The 23314-nt window shown below is 48.9% G+C and overlaps 3 protein-coding genes, 1 long non-coding RNA gene and 2 other non-coding genes across 11 annotated transcripts; 4 read left to right on the forward strand and 2 right to left on the reverse strand.

Annotated features, from left to right (window-relative positions):
- Positions 1-4332: 4332 nt before the first annotated feature.
- INTS5 (integrator complex subunit 5) lies at positions 4333-8300 on the reverse strand. Its single transcript, XM_075570077.1, is given in 11 exon segments — positions 4333-4686; positions 4689-4724; positions 4727-5101; positions 5104-5670; positions 5673-6220; positions 6222-6279; positions 6282-6473; positions 6476-6625; positions 6628-7234; positions 7363-7492; positions 8194-8300. Coding segments are annotated over 10 exon segments (2832 nt in total). The 5' UTR covers positions 7438-7492; positions 8194-8300; the 3' UTR covers positions 4333-4462.
- Positions 8301-11550: 3250 nt separating this feature from the next.
- On the reverse strand, positions 11551-13391 carry C14H11orf98 (chromosome 14 C11orf98 homolog). The gene is made up of 4 exons (XM_075570078.1): positions 13250-13391; positions 12387-12511; positions 12049-12146; positions 11551-11963 (listed from the first exon to the last, which is right to left on the reverse strand). Exons 1-4 carry the CDS (start codon positions 13283-13285, stop codon positions 11824-11826), a joined length of 399 nt encoding a protein of 132 aa, XP_075426193.1. The 5' UTR covers positions 13286-13391; the 3' UTR covers positions 11551-11823.
- On the forward strand, positions 13370-15534 carry LOC142465793 (uncharacterized). 3 transcript variants are annotated; one of them, XR_012787976.1, is made up of 3 exons: positions 13370-13514; positions 14298-14618; positions 15385-15534. It is a non-coding gene; the product is annotated as an uncharacterized LOC142465793 (long non-coding RNA). The 3 variants fall into 3 exon arrangements; XR_012787978.1 differs by lacking the exon at positions 13370-13514 and adding an exon at positions 13927-14023; XR_012787977.1 differs by lacking the exon at positions 13370-13514 and adding an exon at positions 14031-14054.
- LOC142466283 (small nucleolar RNA SNORA57) lies at positions 14088-14222 on the forward strand. Its single transcript, XR_012788135.1, has one exon. It is a non-coding gene; the product is annotated as a small nucleolar RNA SNORA57 (small nucleolar RNA).
- On the forward strand, positions 15179-15313 carry LOC142466282 (small nucleolar RNA SNORA57). The gene has a single exon (XR_012788134.1). It is a non-coding gene; the product is annotated as a small nucleolar RNA SNORA57 (small nucleolar RNA).
- A 2452-nt stretch (positions 15535-17986) lies between the features above and the next one.
- On the forward strand, positions 17987-21604 carry CSKMT (citrate synthase lysine methyltransferase). Of its 4 annotated transcripts, none has more exons than XM_075570083.1 (3): positions 17997-18171; positions 18718-18872; positions 20687-21604. In XM_075570083.1, the coding sequence occupies exons 2-3, from the start codon at positions 18782-18784 to the stop codon at positions 21364-21366; spliced, it is 771 nt and encodes a 256-aa protein (XP_075426198.1). In that variant the 5' UTR covers positions 17997-18171; positions 18718-18781; the 3' UTR covers positions 21367-21604. The 4 variants fall into 4 exon arrangements, with proteins under 4 accessions (XP_075426200.1, XP_075426201.1, XP_075426198.1 ...); XM_075570084.1 differs by having other exon boundaries at positions 17998-18131; XM_075570085.1 differs by lacking the exon at positions 18718-18872 and having other exon boundaries at positions 17987-18171.
- Positions 21605-23314: the final 1710 nt, after the last annotated feature.

Below are 23314 nucleotides of genomic sequence, written 5' to 3' on the forward strand. Positions count from 1 at the left end.
GGGGAGAGAGGACCCATGTAACGGGGGGGGGGAGAGAGGACCCATGTAACGGGGGGGGAGAGAGGACTCATGTAACGGGGGGAGGGAGGACCCATGTAACGGGGGGGGGGAAAGAGGACCCATGTAACGGGGGGGGGGAGAGAGGACCCATGTAACGGGGGGGGAGAGAGGACCCATGTAACGGGGGGGGAGAGGACCCATGTAACGGGGGGGGAGGACCCATGTAACGGGGGGGGGGGGAGAGGACCCATGTAACGGGGGGGAGAGGACCCATGTAACGGGGGGGGAGAGGACCCATGTAACGGGGGAGAGGAGGACCCATGTAACGGGGGGGGGGAAGAGGACCCATGTAACGGGGGGGGGAGAGGACCCATGTAACGGGGGGGGGAGAGACCCATGTAACGGGGGGGGGAGAGACCCATGTACCGGGGGGGGAGAGGACCCATGTAACGGGGGGGGGAGAGGACCCATGTAACGGGGGGGGGGAGAGGACCCATGTAACGGGGGGGGAGAGAGGACTCATGTAACGGGGAGGGGAGGACCCATGTAACGGGGGGGGGAAATAGGACCCATGTAACGGGGGGGGGGGAGAGAGGACCCATGTAACGGGGGGAGAGAGGACCCATGTAACGGGGGGGGGAGAGAGGACCCATGTACGGGGGGGGAGGACCATGGGGGGGGGAGAGAACGCGGGGGAATGAGAGAGAACCCGGGGAACGCGGGGGGAAAGAGAGAGAACGCGGGGGAAAGAGAGAGAACCCAGAGAACGTGGGGGAAAGAGAGAGAACCCAGAGAACGCGGGGGAATGAGAGAGAACCCAGAGAACGCGGGGGAAAGAGAGAGAACTCACGCGGGGGAATGAGAGAGAACCCAGACAACCCGGGGGAATGAGAGAGAACTCACGCGGGGGAATGAGAGAGAACTCACGCGGGGGAATGAGAAAGAACTCACGCGGGGGAATGAGAAAGAACTCACGCGGGGGAATGAGAAAGAACTCACGCGGGGGAATGAGAAAGAACTCACGCGGGGGAATGAGAAAGAACTCACGCGGGGGGAATGAGAGAACTCACGCGGGGGAATGAGAAAGAACTCACGCGGGGGAATGAGAGAACTCACGCGGGGGAATGAGAGAACTCACGCGGGGAATGAGAGAGAACTCACGCGGGGGAATGAGAGAGAACTCACGCGGGGAATGAGAGAGAACTCACGCGGGGGAATGAGAGAGAACTCACGCGGGGGAATGAGAGAGAACTCACGCGGGGGAATGAGAGAGAACTCACGCGGGGGAATGAGAGAGAACTCACGCGGGGGAATGAGAGAGAACTCACGCGGGGGAATGAGAGAGAACTCACCGGGGGGAATGAGAGAGAACCCAGAGAACACGCGGGGGAATGAGAGAGAACTCACGCGGGGAATGAGAGAGAACTCACGCGGGGAATGAGAGAGAACTCACGCGGGGGAATGAGAGAGAACTCACGCGGGGGAATGAGAGAGAACTCACGCGGGGAATGAGAGAGAACTCACGCGGGGGAATGAGAACTCACGTGGGGGAATGAGAACTCACGCGGGGGAATGAGAACTCACGCGGGGGAATGAGAGAGAACTCACGCGGGGGAATGAGAACTCACGCGGGGGAATGAGAGACAACTCACGCGGGGGAATGAGAGCATGCGGGGGAATGAGAGCATGCGGGGGAATGAGAGAGAACCCGGGTATTATCGTTTATTTGTGAAGCGCCAACATATTCCACAGCCCAGTACAATGGGTGCTGAGTTATGTATATTACATAAACCGTTACGTACAGGTGAGGACAAACATGCACAGAGAGGTAATGCTCGTGAGAGCTTGCACTAGAGGGAATGAGGGACAATGATGAAACAGAAGGTAAGGATTGTAGGTAAGGTGTGACTCAGGTTTGGATATCGCCCAGTCTGACAGCTGAAGCCATTAAAGGTTTCTTTTTTTGCGGGGGGGGCGGGAATGTTGCATAGGGCGGTGATTAGTCCCGACACGCAGCTGGTCCCAGTGGGGTTGGAGGGGAGTTGGTAACATGGAGAGAGAGATCCCCTGTACACGGCGTGGTATCATTTTATTTGGATAGCCTCCCAGTTATGGCAGGTGGTTTACAGTTATCTCCCAAAATGTCACTGTTTCATATTTTTCTTTGTTAGCAATTTTCAGTTAAGTTTTAAAAGAATAAATACGATGAATAAAAGTTCAACTTTGTCATTTGTGTTTTTAATAACTTGATAAATGGAGATAGCTACATATATTCATACAGTGTATATATTCATTGTTATACAGCTATATCATGCATGCAGTATATATACACTGTATGTATGTATATATATATACATACATACATACACGCAAAATCCCACGTGTGAGCACATTCATATGTCTCAGACGGGTCTGCAACCCTGCCTTTCCCATTATCTCATAGCATACAGTGCTTCCACTGCAGCCAGGGATTCTGGGTAATGATATGCAAATGAGCTCACAGTATCACCTTTTTGCTGCTTATCCATTTTAACACGGGCCCCTATAAGCATATTATGCCTGCCGTATTACACAGCTTTTCAGCACAGCCTGGGTTAAAGAAGTGCAGAGATACTTGAACTCCGTGCAAAGTGTGCAAACTTCCTGCGCTGTGCCCCCCCAGCCTGCTCTCCCGCCCCCCTTACCTCTAATTGCGACGTCAAGTGACGCCACGTTGCCATGGAGATGTGGACTGAAGCGGGTAAGTGAGCCGTAACCCCCCCCCCCCAAAAATAAAAAAGTCCCCCCAGTTTGCACACACCCTGCTTTAACTCTCCCTAATCACCCGCCCCTTTTGGTTCTCATCAGTGTGATGATTGTTTTACTGGATTTGCTACAGTATATCTATACACACAATCTATACTCTCTCCCCCCCCCCTTCTTTCAAACCTCTCCCCCCCTTCTTTCAACCTCTCTCCCCCCCCTTCTTTCACCTCTCTTCCCCCCCTTCTTTCAACCTCTTCTCTCTCCCCTTCTTCAACCTCTTCTCTCTCTCCCCCTTTCTTCTTTCAACCTCTTCTCTTCCATCCCCTTCTCCCCTCCCTCTTTTCAACCCCTTCTCCCCTCCCTCTTTTCAACCCTTCCCCCCTCCCTCTTTCAACCCTTCCTCCAACCCCCTCTCTCTTTCAATGCTCTTCTCCCTTCCTCCTTTTCCACCCCCATCCTCTTACCTTCCCCCTCCTCCTTTCCATTCCCTATTTCCCCCTCCTACCTCTTCCACCCCCCCCTTCCCCCTTTTCCATCCCCCCTGCCCCCTCTTCCACCCCCCCGCCCCCTCTCTTCACCCCCCTGCCCCTCTCTTCCACCCCCCCGCCCCTCTCTTCCACCCCCCCCGCCCCCTCTCTTCCACCCCCCCCTTCCCCTCTCTTCCACCCCCCCCCCTTCCCCCTCTCTTCCACCCCCCACCCCCTCCCCCTCTCTTCCACCCCCCCGCCCCCTCTCTTCCACCCCCCCCCGCCCCCTCTCTTCACCCCCCCGCCCCTCTCTTCACCCCCCCCCTTCCCCTCTCTTCCACCCCCCCCTTCCCCTCTCTTCCACCCCCCCCTTCCCCTCTCTTCCACCCCCCCCTTCCCCTCTCTTCCACCCCCCCTTCCCCCTCTCTTCCACCCCCCCTTCCCCTCTCTTCCACCCCCCTCCCCTCTCTTCCACCCCCCTTTCCCTCTCTTCCACCCCCCCTTCCCCCTCTCTTCCACCCCCCCTTCCCCCTCTCTTCCACCCCCCCTCCCCTCTCTTCCACCCCCCCTCCCCCTCTCTTCCACCCCCCCCTCCCCCTCTCTTCCACCCCCCCCTCCCCCTCTCTTCCACCCCCCCTTCCCCCTCTCTTCCACCCCCCCTTCCCCCTCTCTTCCACCCCCCCTTCCCCCTCTCTTCCACCCCCCCCTTCCCCCTCTCTTCCACCCCCCTTCCCCTCTCTTCCACCCCCCTTCCCCCCCCCTTCCCCCTCTCTTCCACCCCCCCTTCCCCCTCTCTTCCACCCCCCCTTCCCCCTCTCTTCCACCCCCCCTTCCCCCCTCTCTTCCACCCCCCCCTTCCCCCTCTCTTCCACCCCCCCCTTCCCCCTCTCTTCCACCCCCCCCCCTTCCCCCTCTCTTCCACCCCCCCTTCCCCTCTTCCATCCCCCTTCCCCCTCTCTTCCATCCCCACTTCTTTCTCTTCCACCCCTCCCCTCTTAACCCCACCCCCTCTTAACCTTCACTTATTTCAACCCTTTCCGTCACACATTCTTGTCAACTTCCTGTGTAGACGGTAATTATCTGCAGGTCATCAGGACTCGCAGGAAGTAAAACACAAAGATAAACATGATATTTATTAGTAACAGAGGATAACCAGATGAAAAACGCCAGAGCGCAACATAACACGCTTATATCACCTGTATACAATGCAATGTCCGTATGCATAGGTCCCTATATGGTCTCCCGCTCCCTTACAGCTGGAACCTCCCCGACAGCAACCCCAGACGATCTATGTTTCGATGCAGGACACTGTGCACAATGCCCATGTACTTGGCAGGCTCGCCCTCACGGCTGAAGTCTCTGCTGAACACGCCACGTCCCGGCTGGAAGACGAACCTCTGAGGGAGAGGCCCATTTTCCCGTACAAAGTCCCAGACGCTGAGGAGCAGCAGCCGAACCTCGTATGGGGCGAGGAGGAGAACATCTCGTGCATGTTACTGAGAGCCGATGGAGCAGCTGCCCCTCGCCCATGGAGGACACCAGCTCACAGGAAGCCTGCAGGTGCCACGGGGAGCTTGTGGAGCTCAGCTCACGAGAGGCCTCCCAGTGTGCCAGCAGCGTGGCCAGAAGCCCCCGCAGCAGTACTGAGCAGTAGCAGAGTGCAGGCCGGCCCTGGGCCACCAGGTGGAGCAGCTGGAATAGCAGGGGATTGTGGCGGAAACATCTGTAGATAAGCAGGTCCCTTTGCACTGTGCTGCGTGCGTGCTCCTCTGGCGGCCACGCTAGCTCACTATTTGTCACGTCTGGACAGGCGCTCTCAGTCAGTGTCACTGCCAGAGTCTTGGCTGCCTCGGGGTCTAAGATGGCCGGCTGTCCCCTGTCCTCACCCTTCCTGGCACAGCAGCGGCACAGCAGGAAAGTAGGCTCTGCGTGTTCTCTGCACACTCCTCCCGTCCGCTTTCTCTGCTCCTCTCCTCCGGCTTCAGCCCTGACCCAATTACACCAGCATGGAACACGGACCACACACTGCCCAGGAAGTCCACGGCTGAGCCCAGGTGGCTGTTACTCTCCCGCAGGGAGGCAGCTGCTCCGTCGGGTCTGGGTCCCGCAGAGGTGGAGCTGTGACCCCCGAAGAGCCCTGAGTTCCCTGTGTGCAGAGCTCCCTCCAGCAACTGGTGCAGCACTGCCTTTCTGCCCGCGGCGGATGCTCTGCAGAGGCGCAGGAGGAGACGGGAGGCACTACTGACCCCTGTGGGGCTGCGCAGGTGCATGGAGCGGAAGAGGAGGTGGGAAGAGGAGCGGATAAGGAGATGCAGCTGGGATGGGGGCAGAGAAACAGGCAGGGGGCAACAGCACAGCAGCAGACATGCGGCTTCGCACACCCCAGGGTCACTGTGCAGGAACAGCTGCCCGAAATCAGACAGGTGCCCAGACAATGCCAGCCCCACCTCCCTGCCATGCCTCCCTCCTCACTCTGCAGCACCAGCGCCAGGTTTTGCAGCAGCTGAAGTGCTCGTTGCTCCGACAGCCCTCCTGCGTGCACCTGAGCCACGCAGCGCGTCACTGCGGCATGTGCCAGCCCTGACACAGAAGAGGAGAGCACGGCATGGAGCTGCCCTGCCAGTCCCAGCTCCTCAGGACTCTTTGCCAAGGTGAGCAGCAGGCAGAGCACCTCAGGGGCGCAGGGCGGGCTGCTGTACACACAGAGCAGACCCAGGAGCTGGTGCAGCCACAAGTGACGCTTCCTTTCCAGACGCAGCATCTCTGTGCACATCTCCGGCAGGTGCCCCCTCATAGCGTCCAGGAAGGGTACGGGCCGGGGCAGGGCATCGGTCTGCCCCCCTGCCCCCGGGCTCCCGTATACCTTTTTCTGCAGACTGAGTAGCAGCAGCCTCACGATGCGATCACAGGCATCTCTAACGGAGTCGTGCACAGCAAGGCCTGGTGTGGTGATGACGGAGGCGGGCATGGCAGTGTCCAGGAGGAAGCGCAGAAGGCGGGGGGCACCTACCAGACGTCTGACATGCCAGGTGCACGCTCAGGTTCAGCATGTTGTCCAGCTCTTCGCGGGCAGGGAGGCACAGTGCTGCTGCAGCTGGGCTAGTGTGGCTGGCTTCAGAGAATCGACCAGTTCCTGGCACACTGTGCCAAGCAGGGAGGGCGAAAGGGCAGCCAGCTGCAGGAGGTAGGGCAGAGCCGCCCGTTGCTGCTTGCCCCCAGGCCGTAGGCTGTCATGGAACATCCTGAGTATCTCCTGCCGATACTGGGACCGTGTCGAGAACTCAGGTGCCCCAGGATTCCCACCACAGACCCCAGCTTGGGCACACGCTTTTCCGAGGTCGGGGTTTCAGCGGGGGAGTTGTGCGCACAAAAATCCTTCAGGCCGCAGGACAGTACACGGCTGATAATGGTGCTGGGAAGGAGTTCCCGATATGAGCCACCACCCAGTCAAAGTGCGGTGAGTGTTGTACCGATGTGTCCAGCAGGGCGTCCACACAGGCATCCGGGCAGCTACCGATCATGGTGGACAGGCAGTGCGTGTATATATCCATAAGAGCACGTGTGGCTCCGCACGACATCCACAGCTGCAGCAGCTCGTTGAGGCTGGCGGAGTGTGGCACCCCATGTCTGCCCGCATGTTTACTGCTCAGCTGCCCCATCAGCTCGATGGACCAAGCAGAAATAAGGGGAGCCCAGGCCCGGGGGTTCAGCCTGATGAACTCCTCCAGCACTTTCTGAACTTCCTGCGTCACCTCATCTAGTCCGTAGGTGGAGGGAGCGGGAGGAGCGCGGCGATGGGAGGATGAGGGTAGGGGGTCCTGAGAGTCGCGCTCGCTCAAGAAGGACGAGACACTGTCATGGAAGACGGACCTTAGATGCTCAAGCACTGCGTGCCGAGCGGGGGGCAGACAACGCAGAAGCAGCAGGGAGCAGCGAGCGTGATCACGGGGGCTCAACTTCTGCCCATGCTGGGGGTCAGAGCCACTCAGGAAGGACTTAATCTGCAGGAGAGCTCCTGGGGGCTGGAGGGAGAGAGAAGGGATAAGGGAGAGAGGAAAAAAAGGGGGGGGGGGGGAGCAAGTTTAGATTCAGGCTTTTCATAACTCAAAAAAAAACTCATGTAGAGAGACCCTCCCCCTCCCAAATATACCTTAGCTGGGGAGGCCCCGCTTGGGGTTGTGAAGGCAGCATGAGGGCAGAGGACCGTATCACACAGAGACATCATCCAGCGGAATAAACTGTTCTATACAGGGACATGACCTGAAAGGAGAGACATCCCCCTGGCGAAGAGGAGAGAAGGCGTCAGAGACTATCCCAGAGAGGAGGGAGAAGGCATCATAGCCTGTCCCGGAGAGGAACTACAGACAACACCAGCGCATCGAAAGAGTGTCAGAGACAGTCAGAGGTTCCACTGACAGTCAAACTTAGACAAACTCACGCAACAGTCTGCTATTATAAGATATCAAACTCTGCTAGTATTAGACAGTCACACTGTGTTAATCTGTCACTGTCTCTATTAGTCACAAATTGTATGAGATTAATAGACTATAAGACTGCCTGTCTATTCTAAAATCCCTGTCTCTTACATGCATTAGACACTCACACTCTATTAGAATCCCTCTCAGTCTCTTACATGCATTAGACACTCACACTCTATTAGAATCCCTCTCAGTCTCTTACATGCATTAGACACTCACACTCTATTAGAATCCCTCTCAGTCTCTTACATGCATTAGACACTCACACTCTATTAGAATCCCTCTCAGTCTCTTACATGCATTAGACACTCACACTCTATTAGAATCCCTCTCAGTCTCTTACATGCATTAGACACTCACACTCTATTAGAATCCCTCTCAGTCTCTTACATGCATTAGACACTCACACTCTATTAGAATCCCTCTCAGTCTCTTACATTCATTAGACACTCACATTCTATTACAAGCCCTCTGTCTCCTTTAATAGTCAGCTCTCCACATACCAGACAGACTTTCCCGCAGCTTCGACGTCAAATAACCGCGCGTCTAAAAGGAACCGACCACTTGGATGACTCATTTCCGGCGGGCGGCCATCTTGGTAGAGGAGTGCTTACATGAGCTATTCGGGACAGTGACGCTTCCGCTGTTCATTATTTTAAGTGCGGGCAAAACATTAATAATATATAAACGACCTTATAATATGCAAAATAGACGAATACACCTCGCAGATTGGTGTTCTGTCTATATATCTCGCTATAGATATATACTCATATACAAATGCTCCATCTTTTTAGCAGGTGTTGCAGACCTTCGAACATTGGATACATGAAAATAGGTGCTGACTATTACACTTACCGGAGCCCTTACAAACGATCACCTCTGCAACACGCAAATGTATTTACTGCAAACATCAGTTTACCAATAAAATACTTCCATTTTATTGATGCATATATACAAGTATGTATATAAAAGTAGCGATAACCCCCCCTATACCGTGTTGATCATTTATGAAATCAGTCACTCGTTTTTAAGATTCTGGAATTAGCTGAAGGTTCAGAGCGTCAATAAATTGGAGGCAGGCAGTGGAGCGCTCCTCCGCTCTCACACAGCGGCAGAAATAAGTACACCTGATTTTAATAGGTACAGGACATACAAATAGGTACAGTTTGAGGGTATGGTATTGTATTTGGTATGCCCTGTAACTATTAAAACCACGTGTACCTATTTCTGATGTTGTCCCCTATTAGTTGAATCTTCACTTGGTTGCAGCAGCTTCAAGATCAATGACTGATTTGATAAAGGATCAGTGTGTTATAGTTAATGTTAATTAAATATCAGTGCATACAAATAAATCCATAAACTCATAAACCGTTTATCCCCTGTACCCAATTTTCCAACTCTATCTGTCCATGAAATATCTGAATTGACTGTATAACCCTGTTCTTTTAATGTAACCATTTATTTGTATAACTCTGTGGCCAGGACATACTTGAAAACGAGAGGTAACTCTCAATGTATTACTTCCTAGTACAACATTTTTATAAATAATTAAATACAGGTGTAAAATTATGATTTTAGCATATAATGTGTTCTAGTGCCTTTAGAAAAGCCACATATGAATCTCAGTGAGACCAAAGTGGTGTTAAACAAATGTGTCAACTCTGCAAAGATCGAATTAAATGGAATAGAACTAGAAAAAGTCTAAGACTATATCTATTTGGCCGGCAAATAACAATGGTTTTGAACCTTTTGAATTAAATCAATAGGAGAATGAAGATGGGATGAAGGCATTTGGAAGAAATTAGAGTCTTTCAGGGAACCTTCCAATGTGCCTCAAGAAGAAAGTTTTCAACCATTAGGCTGCGACCTATGTATACTTTCCCGCTCGCTCAATTTTCTTTAATGCCACCCCCCACCCTCCCCCTGCGCGCGAGCAGACGCAGGACACCCGCCACGCATGCTTTGAGCGCCAGCGCGCGCGGGGCTGCAGCCTTATATCCTGCCGGTGCTCACGTGTGGATGTGAGACTTGGACCCTAAATGCGAAGATAATTCAGAAGCTTCAGATAATCCAAAGAAGTATGGAGAGATGCATGCTGGGTATTGCCCAAAAAGACAGAAAAAAGAATGAATGGGTTTGAAACCAAACAAAAGTCTGTGACATCATCACAGGGTGCAGAAATGAAATGGCGATGGGCCGGACATATCGCAAGAAGAAATGACCCACATTGGACAAAAATGGTGCTTGACTGGTTTCCAAGGGAGATTAAAAAGTGACCAAGCCAATGACTGAAAGTAAAATGGGAGGTTTAAGGCTATGGCCCCAGTGGTCACGGCTGCACGCGCGCCGGAGTGTCTGGCGGCGTGTGCATGTTTCAGCCGCGACCTATGGTCTGCGGCTGCGCTTGCAGTGGAGAGCAGGAGATCCGAGTGGGGGGTGGGGGCGGGGGCACGGCCATGACGTCACGCGGCTGCTTCGCCCTCATTGGATGAACCGCCGCCGTGACGTGGCCAATGCTCAGCTGCCGCCCAAAGAGACAAAAATCTTGTCTTTTGACCAAGGCGGTTGCACATCGTGCCTTGTGCACACACGCGCACACACACACGCCGACTGGGACCTGCCCCATAGAGGGCTGTGCTCTGGTGTGGTGCGTACGCCGTAGTGCGCGCAGCAGTGGCCACAGGGGACCTAGCCTTAGTCAGATAATGTGTTGGAGCGACCTGGAGAAGAGAGGCTGCAACCGCAGTACCTGGAAAATTATTGTGGAGGCTTCATCCAGCAGTGGGGAGCAAAGGGCTGAAGATGATGTTTATATATGGATTGCATGGATGTGTATATGTTGATAATAGCGGTGGCGCGAAAGCTCGGTCTCAGCATGGACAACGTATTGATGTCAGTGACGTGACCCTACCCTTTTCATCAACATTTACAAACTTCATCACTCCCCTTATTAAGTCATCTAAATGGTGACGAAACAGAGTATCGTTACTGACATCTAGAACGTCATCATGTTCTCTGTGCTGAGATGGAGCTTTCGTGCCACCGCTGTTATCATCCACAGTCACGGACAGTGAATTGGAACTGATCTCAGCTGGATTTGGCAAGTACAATTGATCCGCCTGCTTGAACTGAAGGAGAGACGTCTCCGGGCTACAATTCATAGAAAGTCACGTGACGGAGTTTCTTGATAGATTTGACCTGGCAGCTCCTGCACACCGCCGAGATCTGAGACCACAGTACACAAGACGAATGTCCGGTAATCTCTGCCTCTTCCATACTATTTGCAAGTTTTTATTGGAAACCATGTGAGTAGGCAACATTTTTTTAATTAAAATTCAGATTCTTATAAAGATTTTTTTTCAATCGCTTATCAATACAGTTTCTGTGTGTGTGTACACACACCTTATTTTTTTTGTATTCACAAAACAGACTATATTATCGTGTCACTTTTGTACATATTTATATTAGGGATTTGTCATATTAGTATTTCACCGAGCAGATTCAAAACACCTTTTCACTTTATTAGAGCGCTGATATTATTGTTATAATGACTGAGCCACCTGTGCTGAAGCAGGGATATCCTGAAACCTGACCTGTCGGTGGCCCTTAACAACTGGTATACCATTGCAAACAGATTACTGAAAGAGAGAGCGTTACCGCTTACTAAGAGGTCCTCATGTCATGCAACAATCTCTGTATGTTTTTGTTAAGCTTATACTGGTGTAGGTCTCTGTTGTATACCACCCTACAATAGTCAAAAAATCTCCCTGGCAGGAAAATTGATAATGTGAGGGGTATCTGGTATTGGTAAGAACATATTACTAATATATTCTTATATACCCCAAAAAAGAGAGACTGAATGAAAGAAACATACTTTATTACAAAATAATACAACTAGACCTTGAGTGGTCGCTCAGCATAAAAGAATCCTGATAAATAAGTACAGGGGAGGTGAAGCCCCCCCCCCCCCAACAGTAAGGAGGTGAGCAGTGGAAAAGTCAGATGTGAATGAGGAGAGCTGCACTACTAGAGGGAAGAGAGAATGAAGGATACACCTGTCTCCCCCTGTAACCCTTTCCTCCCTTTATGACTCTGCTTCCTGTAAGGGTCGTGACGGAGGTCAGGTATCCCAATTACTCCGGAGCGGGGGGTTTCACTTCATCCATCTCCACATCACCCGGAGGTCTCCCGGACTTCTTTGTTTTACAGACAGGTAAACTGCTCTGAATCTCCATCACAGAGATGGACTTCTTTGGCCGAGATACAGACTCCACTGAATAGAGGGAAGAGAATGAGAAAAAGTTTGGCACGGTATAGTTTGGCGGAGGGGGGAAAGAGTTTAGACGCTGCTCTCTCACCTTCCATCCCCTCCTTCTCCCTCTGCAGATGCTGAATTTGTTTGAGCAGCTTCCTCCTCTTCTTTCCAGAGAGAGTGATGTTGGCTCTGGCACTTGAACTGGGGAAGAGGGGGATAGAGAGAAAGAATTAAAGATGGAGAATAGAGAAAAATAAAACATTAAGAAAAAGGGGGAGGTAAGAAGAGGGGTTATTATAAATCCTAATGCATCCCAACCCACAAAGGACTTTGCACCCTGTAACTTGCCCTGTGCTGGAGTCACAGCACGTGACATGAATGGTCACTGCACAACTACCCCCCCCCCCCCCGCCCCCACTATAATTAGTGTGCCATGCTTACGATCTCTTCCTTAGGTGATTTGCGGTTGTTAACCCTTCATCCACAATGGCTCCAGTTACTTTGTGCTTTCTACGTTTCTCCCGTGTCAGAACTCGCCTGCGCTTCAGGAGGTTCTTTTGCAAGTGCTGTAGAGGAAGAAAAACAATGACACCCATTTAAGATTACCAGACCCTCCAACAATTTGCACAATGTAGTTCCTCTACTCATGCTGGACGGGAGAACTTCCAAGTAATTCCTATGAAAGCCCCATAACTATGCAGCTTACCACACACAATAAAAACCTTTGTGTGTAATAGGTACAGCTTTACAGCTGGGATTTTCAACTCCAGACACCAAGGCTTCAGCACAGGTGGCTCAGACAGCCTCTGATTTAACCACCGATGCTGAAGCTGAGGTATCCTAAAAATCTGACCGGTGGAGGGGGGGGGGGGGGGCTTGAGGACTGGTGTTGAGCACCCAGGCTTAGAGGACCCAAAAGCCTGTAATGTACTTGCCCTTCTTAACAATGTATGTTAATGTTTGATATCGGTTTCATCTTCCAATCCTATTGTATATCACTCCGAAATATGTTGGCGTCTTATAAAGGATGATAATAAATAGGTACAGTTGAAGGACATGGATTACTCTCTGCCAAGAAGACAACTGATCCTTAATAGTTATTAGTATTATTATTCCTCAAGGTGAGTTTATATCATGGTCTTAATAACCTTCTCATAATTACCCTGTGGTATTACTGGGTCCCTAATCGCACCACTAAAACGTATTATTTTACAGGGAAGTCTGAATATTCCCATCCTATGCCAATATATCTGTGTATCCCACATTTCCAGCAAGCTCCCTCGTCCCGGGGCTCCTTCACTAACCGTCTTTGGTCGGTTGATCTTTCCCCCTGGAGCCATGCTGAATGGAAGTGACTCCCTGTATAGATCCGCTTCCGCCTGCGTTTGCGTTCCAAGCAGCAAACTCGCAACCCCATCATCATCCTCTCTTCTCTCCCCCCCACCCCCGGATTGGCTGATTATCGGAGGGGCGGGGAGCGGTCCCTCTTGTCTTATTGGCTCTCGTGGCAGTGTGCGCGGAAATAAAAGGGACGGCACGGAAGCGCCAGGTCTCTTTGTGCAGCTGGAGGTAAGTGGGAAGGAGAGCGGGCAGACTGTGAGGCGCAGCGTATGAATATATGGTGTCTATTTTCTTGATCTTATAGAATATACAATTGCACAAACAGAACATACATTTAGAATCTATATGTATGTTCTGTTTGTGCAATTGTCTATTCAGCAGTGGCTCAACAACGTGTGTAACAAAAAAAAAAATATTTTTTCTCCTTGTTCCAGTATGTGTGCGTGACATGTGCTGGCATGCAGGTCCTGCTGTGTAAACGGGCAGTTTGCCATTTTGTTGACCAATAATGGTTACAGTATACACACTGCTGCCTCCCATGGTTCCTCTTGTCTAAGCTGTACAGCAAGTCAGACCATATGCAATGTGTAGTATGCCGAGTTGTGGGGGGGGGGGGGGGGCATATATGCGACTGAGGTACATGTTAACCACCTCCTACTCATTGGATGTAATCTGACTTTTTGTACTTGATTGATCCTGCAAGTCTTTATATTGTATCCAGTAAATCGGATTATCCAGTAAGGAACACAGTATAGTTTCCTGTACACAGTAAGATTAAAGTGTGTATGTATTTCGTGCTCCCCTCCATTTCTTGGCATGCAGGGTGTTGCTTGTACCCCTGCGTGTAATGTTCGGAGGCAGATTATCTCCCGGTGCTATGTCTTCGGTGCCAGTTCCTCCCTTGAGCTGGTTCTATCCTCAATCATCGGGACACGCCATGCTGTCCAATACTGCACATGGTCACTCTGATATAGTATGTGTCTCCAACTCTGACCTTTTTGTGTGTTTCAGGTTCTCAGCCAGGAGATCCACCTGATATGGATCAGAACCCAGCTGGCCCGCAGTCACTGAATCCCGATGTAGAGATGGACTTGAAGAGACTGCATAAATCTAGGGCTAGTCTAGCCGGGGAGGGAGATACTGGGCATGGCTAGTCAGTTTGGCCTGTTTTGGGGGGGGGGGGGGGGGTGTTGGCCTGGGTCTGTCCTGTGGGTTAAAACAATGTATATGTCAGACCTGCTGTAGGGGTTAGCCTGGGTCTGGACTGCCATGCCGTCAGTGTGGCGAGTATATAAAGGACTGCACAGAGAAGCAATATCTTGTCAGCTGGAGGTAAGGGGACAGGGTTTGGGTTCTAGTCTTTTCGTCTTAAAGTACACAAACTTTATTAACTAACAGATGTTGTGTTTATGTATTCGTAATTCTGAGTTATTCTGCTCGTGCAGTTGAATATCGCCCACATTGTATTTTTATATACATTGTTTGCCCCTAGTTGTGTATAGATATGTGCTTCATGCAGCAGATCAGGGGCTCAATATTATACATATTTATTATAAGCCTGTGTATTGTATAGCCCTCCCTTCATGTTTTGGCATGTGTATGTAAACGGGTAGTTTGTATTTTATTTCGACCAATTTACAGTATACACATTGCTACCTCTGGCAGCTGTACAGCAAGTCAGATTATATACACTGTAGTATGGTGGGTCCCAGTTGGACTTGGGAGAGGATATATACAATCAAGGTGCGTGTAATCCTCCTACACGATAAAATCTGACTTCCTGTACCTTATCTGTGAGATTATAGTTTATATACTGTAAATCCATTTGTCCAGTAAGATACATGGTATTTTTTTCCTCTTGTATCTAAATAAATTGTCTACACAGTGCTCCCCCTCCATTTCTTGGCATGCAGGGTGTTGCTTGTACCCCTGCGTGTAATGTTCGGAGGTAGATTATCTCCCGGTGCTATGTCTTCGGTGCCAGTTCCTCCCTTGAGCTGGTTCTATCCTCAATCATCGGGACACGCCATGCTACCCAGTATTGCACATGGTCACTCTGATATAGTGTCTCTCTAACTTTGATCTTTTTGTGTTTCAGGCTTTCAGCCAGGAGATCCACCTGATATGGATCAGAACCCATCTCACCCTGCAGTTACTGAATCTTGATGTTGAAAGGCATTTGCAGAGGGGGGGTGGGGGGTTGGTTCAATTAGGTGGGGTTGGCCTGGGTCTGTCCTGGACTAGCACGAGGGGGGGATTTGTCTATTTCAAGTGTTAATAAAGATTATTTATTACAAACCACCTGCTTGTGTTTTGTGTTGGGAGGAAAGCAAGAATGTGATTGGGCAGGTGTTTATATACACGTTACTACTATATGCTACGCTGTGTAACTACTGCACCTCTTGTGACTGGTTTTCACGTTTCTTCACACGCTCTGCTCTCACATTCACCCTCTTACCCAACCCATGTTTATCCCCCTTCCCGCACAGTACTCTCCCTCAATCATAAGCACAACATTTACCCCATCTTACTTGGGCTATGGCTCCAGTCTTACCTGCAGCACGTGCACCGTTTAAAGCCGTGGTCTGTAGGGGAGGGCAGGGCAGTTACTGGGCTTCCTTGCCAGCATGTCAGCATTTTGCATGCCCACACAGCCACTGGGTACATGTCCTTATACAGATCAAATTAGCTTTATTGGCACGACGAAAGAACTTTTCAGTATTGCAAAAGCGTGAATAATAGGGGGTGGGGGACAATTACAGGAATACTAGGGGGGGGGGGGGGGGGTACACCATATGCCTCCCACACCCCAAACATGGGTGCTCAGTGGGTGAGTCTTGTGCTGTGTGGAGATGAAAGGGGCTCCTCTGCCAGGCTGCAGTGAATTTCTCCCACTGCAGCATGGGGGATACCTGCTGACTTTGTCAATGCTGCCACGACCCCAGAGAAGAGGGTCTTTGCACACCCTGGTAGAGAAAAGCTGCCTCGTCTACTAGAATTGTTCTAGCTCCCCTTGCCGTGGTGGAAATAATATGTGGCTGTAAATGTCATGAAAGGTGAGTGCTTTGTAGATCTGTACCAGGTATATATTCATATTTATTTAGAATGGTTTATGGTTTACCAGGGAGTAATACATTGAGTTGCCTCGTTTTCAAGTATGTCCTGGGCACAGAATTATGAGGACAAATACATAGTTACATAAAGTGAACAGGGTTATACATTATATACCAGACATTGCATGCACAGTTATGTTTTGGGAAGTATGCCTGTCGGGCTGATACAGTATGCGGTCCCAAACATACATTGAAGCCGGTCCTGTTCAATGCTAGCAAGCCTGGCCTACTGGCCATTTATCTTTAACACAGACAACCTGACCATCCTAATCAGAGTACAAAAAGAAACCATGTACTAGAATCATACTGCAGCCCCAGTGATCTGTGCACTTGGCTGCAGGAAATTGGAGAGGCGATGCGGGGGCGTGGTGGACATGTCGCAAAGCTGGTTTGCCCTCATTGGCTGAACCAGCTCACAGGACGCTGACATCACGCGGCAGTCGCCTGAGAAGACAAAATGTATTGTCTTCTCAACACTGCTACGTCGCCGGAAGGCACTTGGCTAACTACTATAGCCAAGTACTGAATTGTGCCTGACATGCGCATGCACTCACGCAGCGATGCCACCACTATAAGCTCGGCCAAATATTGGCGCTGCACAGCGTCCTATAGAGCTGAACACACACTTAGGTCCTATCGCACTCACACACTGCCCTCATTCCTGTCCCACTGTACACAGACACGGAATATAAGCAGTCTGCACTATACACAGACACGGAATATAAACAGTCTGCACTATACACTGACACGGAATATAAGCAGACTGCACTATACACGGACACGAAATAGAACCAGACTGCATTATAAACTGACACAGAATATAAACAGACCACTATACACGGACACGAAATATAAGCAGACTGCATTATAAACTGACATGGAATATAAGCAGACTGCACTATACACTGACACGGAATATACGCAGTCTGCACTATACACTGACAAGGAATATAAGCAGTCTACACTATACACGGACACAGAATATAAGCAGTCTGCACTATACACGGACACAGAATATAAGCAGTCCGCACTATACACAGACACGGAATATAAGCAGTCCGCACTATACACGGACACAGAATATAAGCAGTCCACACTATACACTGACAAGGAATATAAGCAGTCTGCACTATACACGGACAGAATATAAGCAGACTGTACTATCAGACTGTATTAGTGTAGTGCCAGGTCTAGTTCTACAATAAACAAAGAATCCCCAATGCACATCCAATATGACAAATTATTTAGTTCATTACTATGTCTTTTTCTTTGTTTGTTGTCATAAGTTTGGGTCATTTAATAAATCCTTTGACCAAAACATTTCAAGCCTGCGACATAGTCACGCCCTATCAGCAGGTCCTACACTACTCATTTTATTGTGTCTTTTGTACTTCTTCCACTGCAGAGAGAAATGAGGAAACAGAACAATAATATAGCCATTAGCACGGGATGTGTGGCCTAAGGGGTTAAATTCTCTTTCCCCAGGAGAAAGGCGGTGGTGACCTTTGCTGTAGCAATAAGCTGTGGGAAGTATATAGATTGTTCTCACTATATTTATAAGGGCAACTCTGGTGTTTAAATATGTCATGGTGTTAAATATGTCAGATAATGCGTATACACGAGGGGAGAGACTGGATGATGTCATCAATAAGCGACAGGAAGTGGCTGCAGGGACACATGGAGGTGGCAGAACTTAGCTGAGCTCTCACTACTTTCTCCTTGAGAGAGATCGGTATTATTATTATCGTTATTAGGACATGTGTTCTCTGTCTGTGAGTTAATTTAAAATAATCTGATGCATAATTATAAAAAAAATATGTTATGTAGTACATTATAGGGTAGTGTTCATCTATATAATGTCTGATGGTTGTGTTTATATACCACCTGTGAAGCTGTGTGTGTGTGTCTGTCTGTGTGTGTCTGTCTGTGTGTGTGTGGTCTGTGTGACTATATACCACCTGTAAGGGGAGGGTTGTGTTTATATACCGCCTGTATATGTATTATTTGTCTTAACTCTGTGCCCAGGACATACTTGAAAACGAGAGGTAACTCTCAATGTATTACTTCCTGGTAAAACATTTTATAAATAAATGTAGTGCCTGTAATGGTGTATGTGTATATACCGTCTGTAAGGGGACGGTAGTGTCTGTGTACTGTCTATGAGGGTGTGTGTGTCTATATATACCCCTCTTCCCCCTCAGACCTTGTTGCTTTTTTTATGTTTAATATATCCTCATTTTGCAGTTGTGCAATTTTGTTTTATTGAATTAAAACTCTTGAATAAATATTCAAACCAATGTGTATTTTTCTGCCCTCAGTCACAGTGTAACCTCCCCCCGTGGGCTCCTCTTCTCTAAGTCCCCGTCTGTCCTCCCTTCCGATATGTCTGGGCTCCGCCGACTGCTCCTGTCCTCTTTTCGGCTCCGCCCAGCGCGAGGATTTGGGACTGAAGCAAATAACACAGGGAAGGGAGGTTTGTAAATGTGTGTGTGTGTGTGTATATGTATGTGTGTATGTATATATATATATATGTGTATGTATATATATATATATATATATATATATATATATATATATATATATATATATATAAAAAAAAAAAAATATGTTTTGAAGCAAAAGGACCCCGGACGAAGCAGGGGTAGCGAAACGTACGTTGGGGCTGTTGTCTGTACTCCCTTGGAACCCCCCAACCAGACTCAGGACTTTCAGTGGACACTGATCTTTACAGATTCCATTTTCACTCCATCCTCTTCACAGGATTTCCACACTTACCATTCAGTGGGGACTATTGTATGTATACAGCTATACAGTTTGATTCTTGTATTGTGTTTATTTTATACACAATCTTATCGTGGTTGTTGAATGGTACTATTCATATATAGATTCAGTGTCCAATTTTTATTAACCTTTCATTTTTTGACCGGCCGGTCTTGGGTTAAATGAGCAGGTTACTCCAATTTCCTGGTATTAATCCAGTATACACTCCAATTTAGGGTGCATTCGCCAGGAAATCATATTTTCCTTTTCGGGGTTCTGAGGGGACTGTTTTAATTAATTGTGTAATTCATGTATTTTTCTATTGAATAAATTCTATTATCATTAATTGTTGCTAGAGTGCTTTTGACGGGATTCTTTTTCTTCCTTTTTATATATTTCTGTGTCCCTAGCACCGTCATTAGGTCATTATTATTATTTATTTTACCCTACTTTTTGATTATAGCAACCTAAGTTATTTAGTTCAGTTAGTTGCAGGCTTTCTTGTGTGTGTGTATATGTATATATGTATATATGTATATATATATATACATGTATGTATACATGTATGTGTGTGTGTATGTGTGTATGTATATATATATATATATATATATATATATATATATATATATATATATATATATATATAAACAACATTACCATTCTCTCGTCCGGTAAAGAAAGACTGCACTCGGTTCAGTAATCATGAAAAACTGTATTGGGCATCTGAATAAAAAAGATAAGTCACCCAATCCGACGTTTCGGTCCTGGAATAGGACCTTTCTCAAGGGGCACCCCCTTGAGAAAGGTCCTATTCCAGGACCGAAACGTCGGATTGGGTGACTTATCTTTTTTATTCAGATGCCCAATACAGTTTTTCATGATTACTGAACCGAGTGCAGTCTTTCTTTACCGGACGAGAGAATGGTAATGTTGTTTTTCTATTATTTGAGACTAGCACCTGTCTATATGAACCAGTACACTGAGTGCAAGCTGTGATGTTGGTTTTTATATATATATATACATATACATATCAATGCAGAAGGAAGATCCAGCACACGGGGTTAAAAATAAAGTATTTTATTGCAGTGATTGATCTTTGTCAAGGTCACACCAGGGACCGAAACGTCGATGGCTGCAATAAAAATACTTTATTGTTAACCCCAAGTGCGCTGGTTCTTCCTTCTGCATTGCTGTACACACACACACACACACTTCTGTGATACCTTGGATGTAACTACGTTAAGAAATGACTAACCACAGACTTTGCTCTCTATCGTTAGAATTTTCATACTGAGCATTTATATTCAGTACTGTATTTATTTAATGTGCCCGAGTATATGCTGTAGTTATATACTGGGCCTGAGTATTTATATACTGCATGTGTATTTACATACTGCTTCCTTCATGTCTCTAAGATTTGTGTGTGAGATGTATCTCTGGACAGATAAATATTGGGGGTGTGATAGAGTGGATAATATCCCGGTATATTGGGTAACCCTAATCCGCACCCCTCCCTCCTCCCTACAGACTTTCTCCGGCACAGTATGGGTGACAGGGTCACCTGGGATTCATTTTACTCCTTCCGTTCCCCCGGTGGCTCTTCTCACTTTGACTGGTTCTTTGGCTATGATTTCCTGCGGGTTTTCCTGCTCTCGCTTCTCCGTGATTTGGCCCCTGATGGGCATGTGGGACCCCCGCTCCGTGTGCTGGACTTGGGCTGTGGCACCTCGGATGTAGGATTGGGGCTGTTCCGTGACTCCCCCCATCCGCTACTGGTATCCTGCGTGGATCGCTCGGTTCCTGCTGTCCTAGCTATGTGCAGTCACCTCTCAGAGGGTCCCCCCGTGACACCCAGACACCCCGACTCCCATCTGGAGTATACCCACGGAGATGTCACTGATCTGCGCGGCTTCGCCTCAGCCAGCGTGGGGCTCGTGCTAGACAAGGGTACCTTGGATGCACTGCTGCGCACAGGGACAGGGGAGGCTCGCATGATGTTGCAAGAGTCTCTGCGCGTTCTGCAGCCGGGGGGGAAGCTGGTGCAGCTGACAGACGAAGACCCTGATGCCCGGCTCCCCTTCCTGGAGGAGGCAAGGCTCGGATTTTCTGTGACACTGCATGATCTGGGGGACAGGGACGGGATCTCATACTATGCCTATATTGTGACGCCATCCCCATGCTCTGCAATGCAACAAGGCACCAAATAAGTGCAGTTCTGTGTACAACAGGCTGTATAGGGCTGCCAGGATCCTGCCCTAAAGATGCTGCATGCAGTACAGATGTAAAGCACTTTGTATTAAACTGAAATACATATTAACATTATATATATGTAAAAGAAAAAAAAGGGTGCTGTACTCCAGAATCATACACCAATGAATGTGCACGGATAAAGGTTAATGATATGGTAGTATTGTGATGCACAATAAACCAAATTGTTGTACTTTTTTTGATCTAAGAGTGATATATATCTATATATAATACCCTACAACTGTACCTTTTTAAACCATGTGTACCTATTTGTGTGAGAGCTGAGGAGTGCCCCACTGCCTGCCTCCCATTGGAGTAAGCGCAGAACCTTCTGATAGTTACAACATCTTGCAGACTGATTCGATAAATGATCAGCAGGTTATAGGGAAGTTATTATTTCTATTTTATGTATATATTAGTGTCAAATAATAAAATCCAGACATAAAAGTGTTTATTGGTAAAATGATCTTTGTATACAATACATTGCAGAAGTTATGGTGTTTTCATAAGGAGGATAACCTCATCCCACATTGGCATATGAAGTAAAATATAATTATCTTAATGTGCCAAATGTTGGAGTCTGATTGATAGATATATATATTCTACTTCCGGGAGGGAAGGTCATATTTATTCATTCCGTTTCCGGCAAGGAAGGTCAAATGCGTTAATTGTATTTCCGGTAAGGAAGGTCATTATTAGTTGTATATCCGGTAAGGAAGGTTAAATAATCTATTTCCGGGTTAGAAAAGGTAACGGCTCAGCTACCAGTTGTGCACTCATGGCTTCCACGGAGGCCGCCTCCCCCCCGACCCGCACACCGATCTTCGGGGGCTGCTGGAGCTGCCGGATACTCAGCGGCTCCGGCCTGCTTGCGGCCAGCGGATACGTGTATAACGTAGCCCGGAACACCATGAAAAAAGGCGCACCCGTGGGAATGGGAACTGTGACTCAGATGGTGTTTGCCGTGTGTAAGGCGGGGAACCATTGGGAGAGAAAGGGGGGTGGGAGGAACCGATGGGAGGAACCAATCGGAGAGAAAGGGGCGTGGGAGGAACCAATCGGAGAGAAAGGGGGATGGGAGGAACCAATCGGAGAGACGGGTGCGGGAGGAACCAATCGGAGAGAAAGGGGGTGGGAGGAACCAATCGGAGAGAAAGGGGGGTGGGAGGAACCAATCGGAGAGAAGGGGGTGGGAGGAACCAATCGGAGAGAAAGGGGGGTGGGAGGAACCAATCGGAGAGAAAGGGGGGTGGGAAGAACCAATCGGAGAAGGAACCAATGGGAAATCCCAATTTGACTACTCCAGCGCCTCCATGTGAAGTGTTTAAAATGTATCATAATCTACAATAAAGAGAAACATCAGAAAATATAAATAGTGGTAGAATGATGCTGTACCAGAACTAGACATTGGAAGGTGCAACCGTTATAAACCCTATACTGGTTAGTAGCCCCCTTTCGCAGGGTGACCAGACGTCCTGGTTTAGCCGTTTGTCCCGGGTCCCGACTTTTCTGGCCACGATCCTGTATTTTATCTGCACAGGCCTGGCAGGCACGACCGGCAAGCTCTGATCACACATGCGCACAGGCAGCCGGCAAGCACTCATCGCACATGCGCAACATTTTTCCCGGGACAAATATGGTCCCTACAGTCCCTAGGTCAGTGGTTTTCAACCTTTTAAGGTTAAAGGTTAAGGAACCCCAGAATTAGATTGTGAAGTTATGGGGAATTCCCAACCCTCTCCCCCCCCTCTTTCCCCCCCCCCCTCTTTTCTCCCCCACTACATGCTCCCCCTCTCCTCCTTGTGCACCCTCTCTTCACAGACACCTACACCCATTTTTTTTTACGTAGCTGCGGGCACGTGCTTCAAGAATCCCTGCAGACCGTGCACGTGCTCTTCCCTTGTGGCC

The sequence above is a fragment of the Ascaphus truei genome, chromosome 14 (assembly GCF_040206685.1).
Source record: "Ascaphus truei isolate aAscTru1 chromosome 14, aAscTru1.hap1, whole genome shotgun sequence".
NCBI classification, from domain to species: Eukaryota; Metazoa; Chordata; class Amphibia; order Anura; family Ascaphidae; genus Ascaphus; species Ascaphus truei.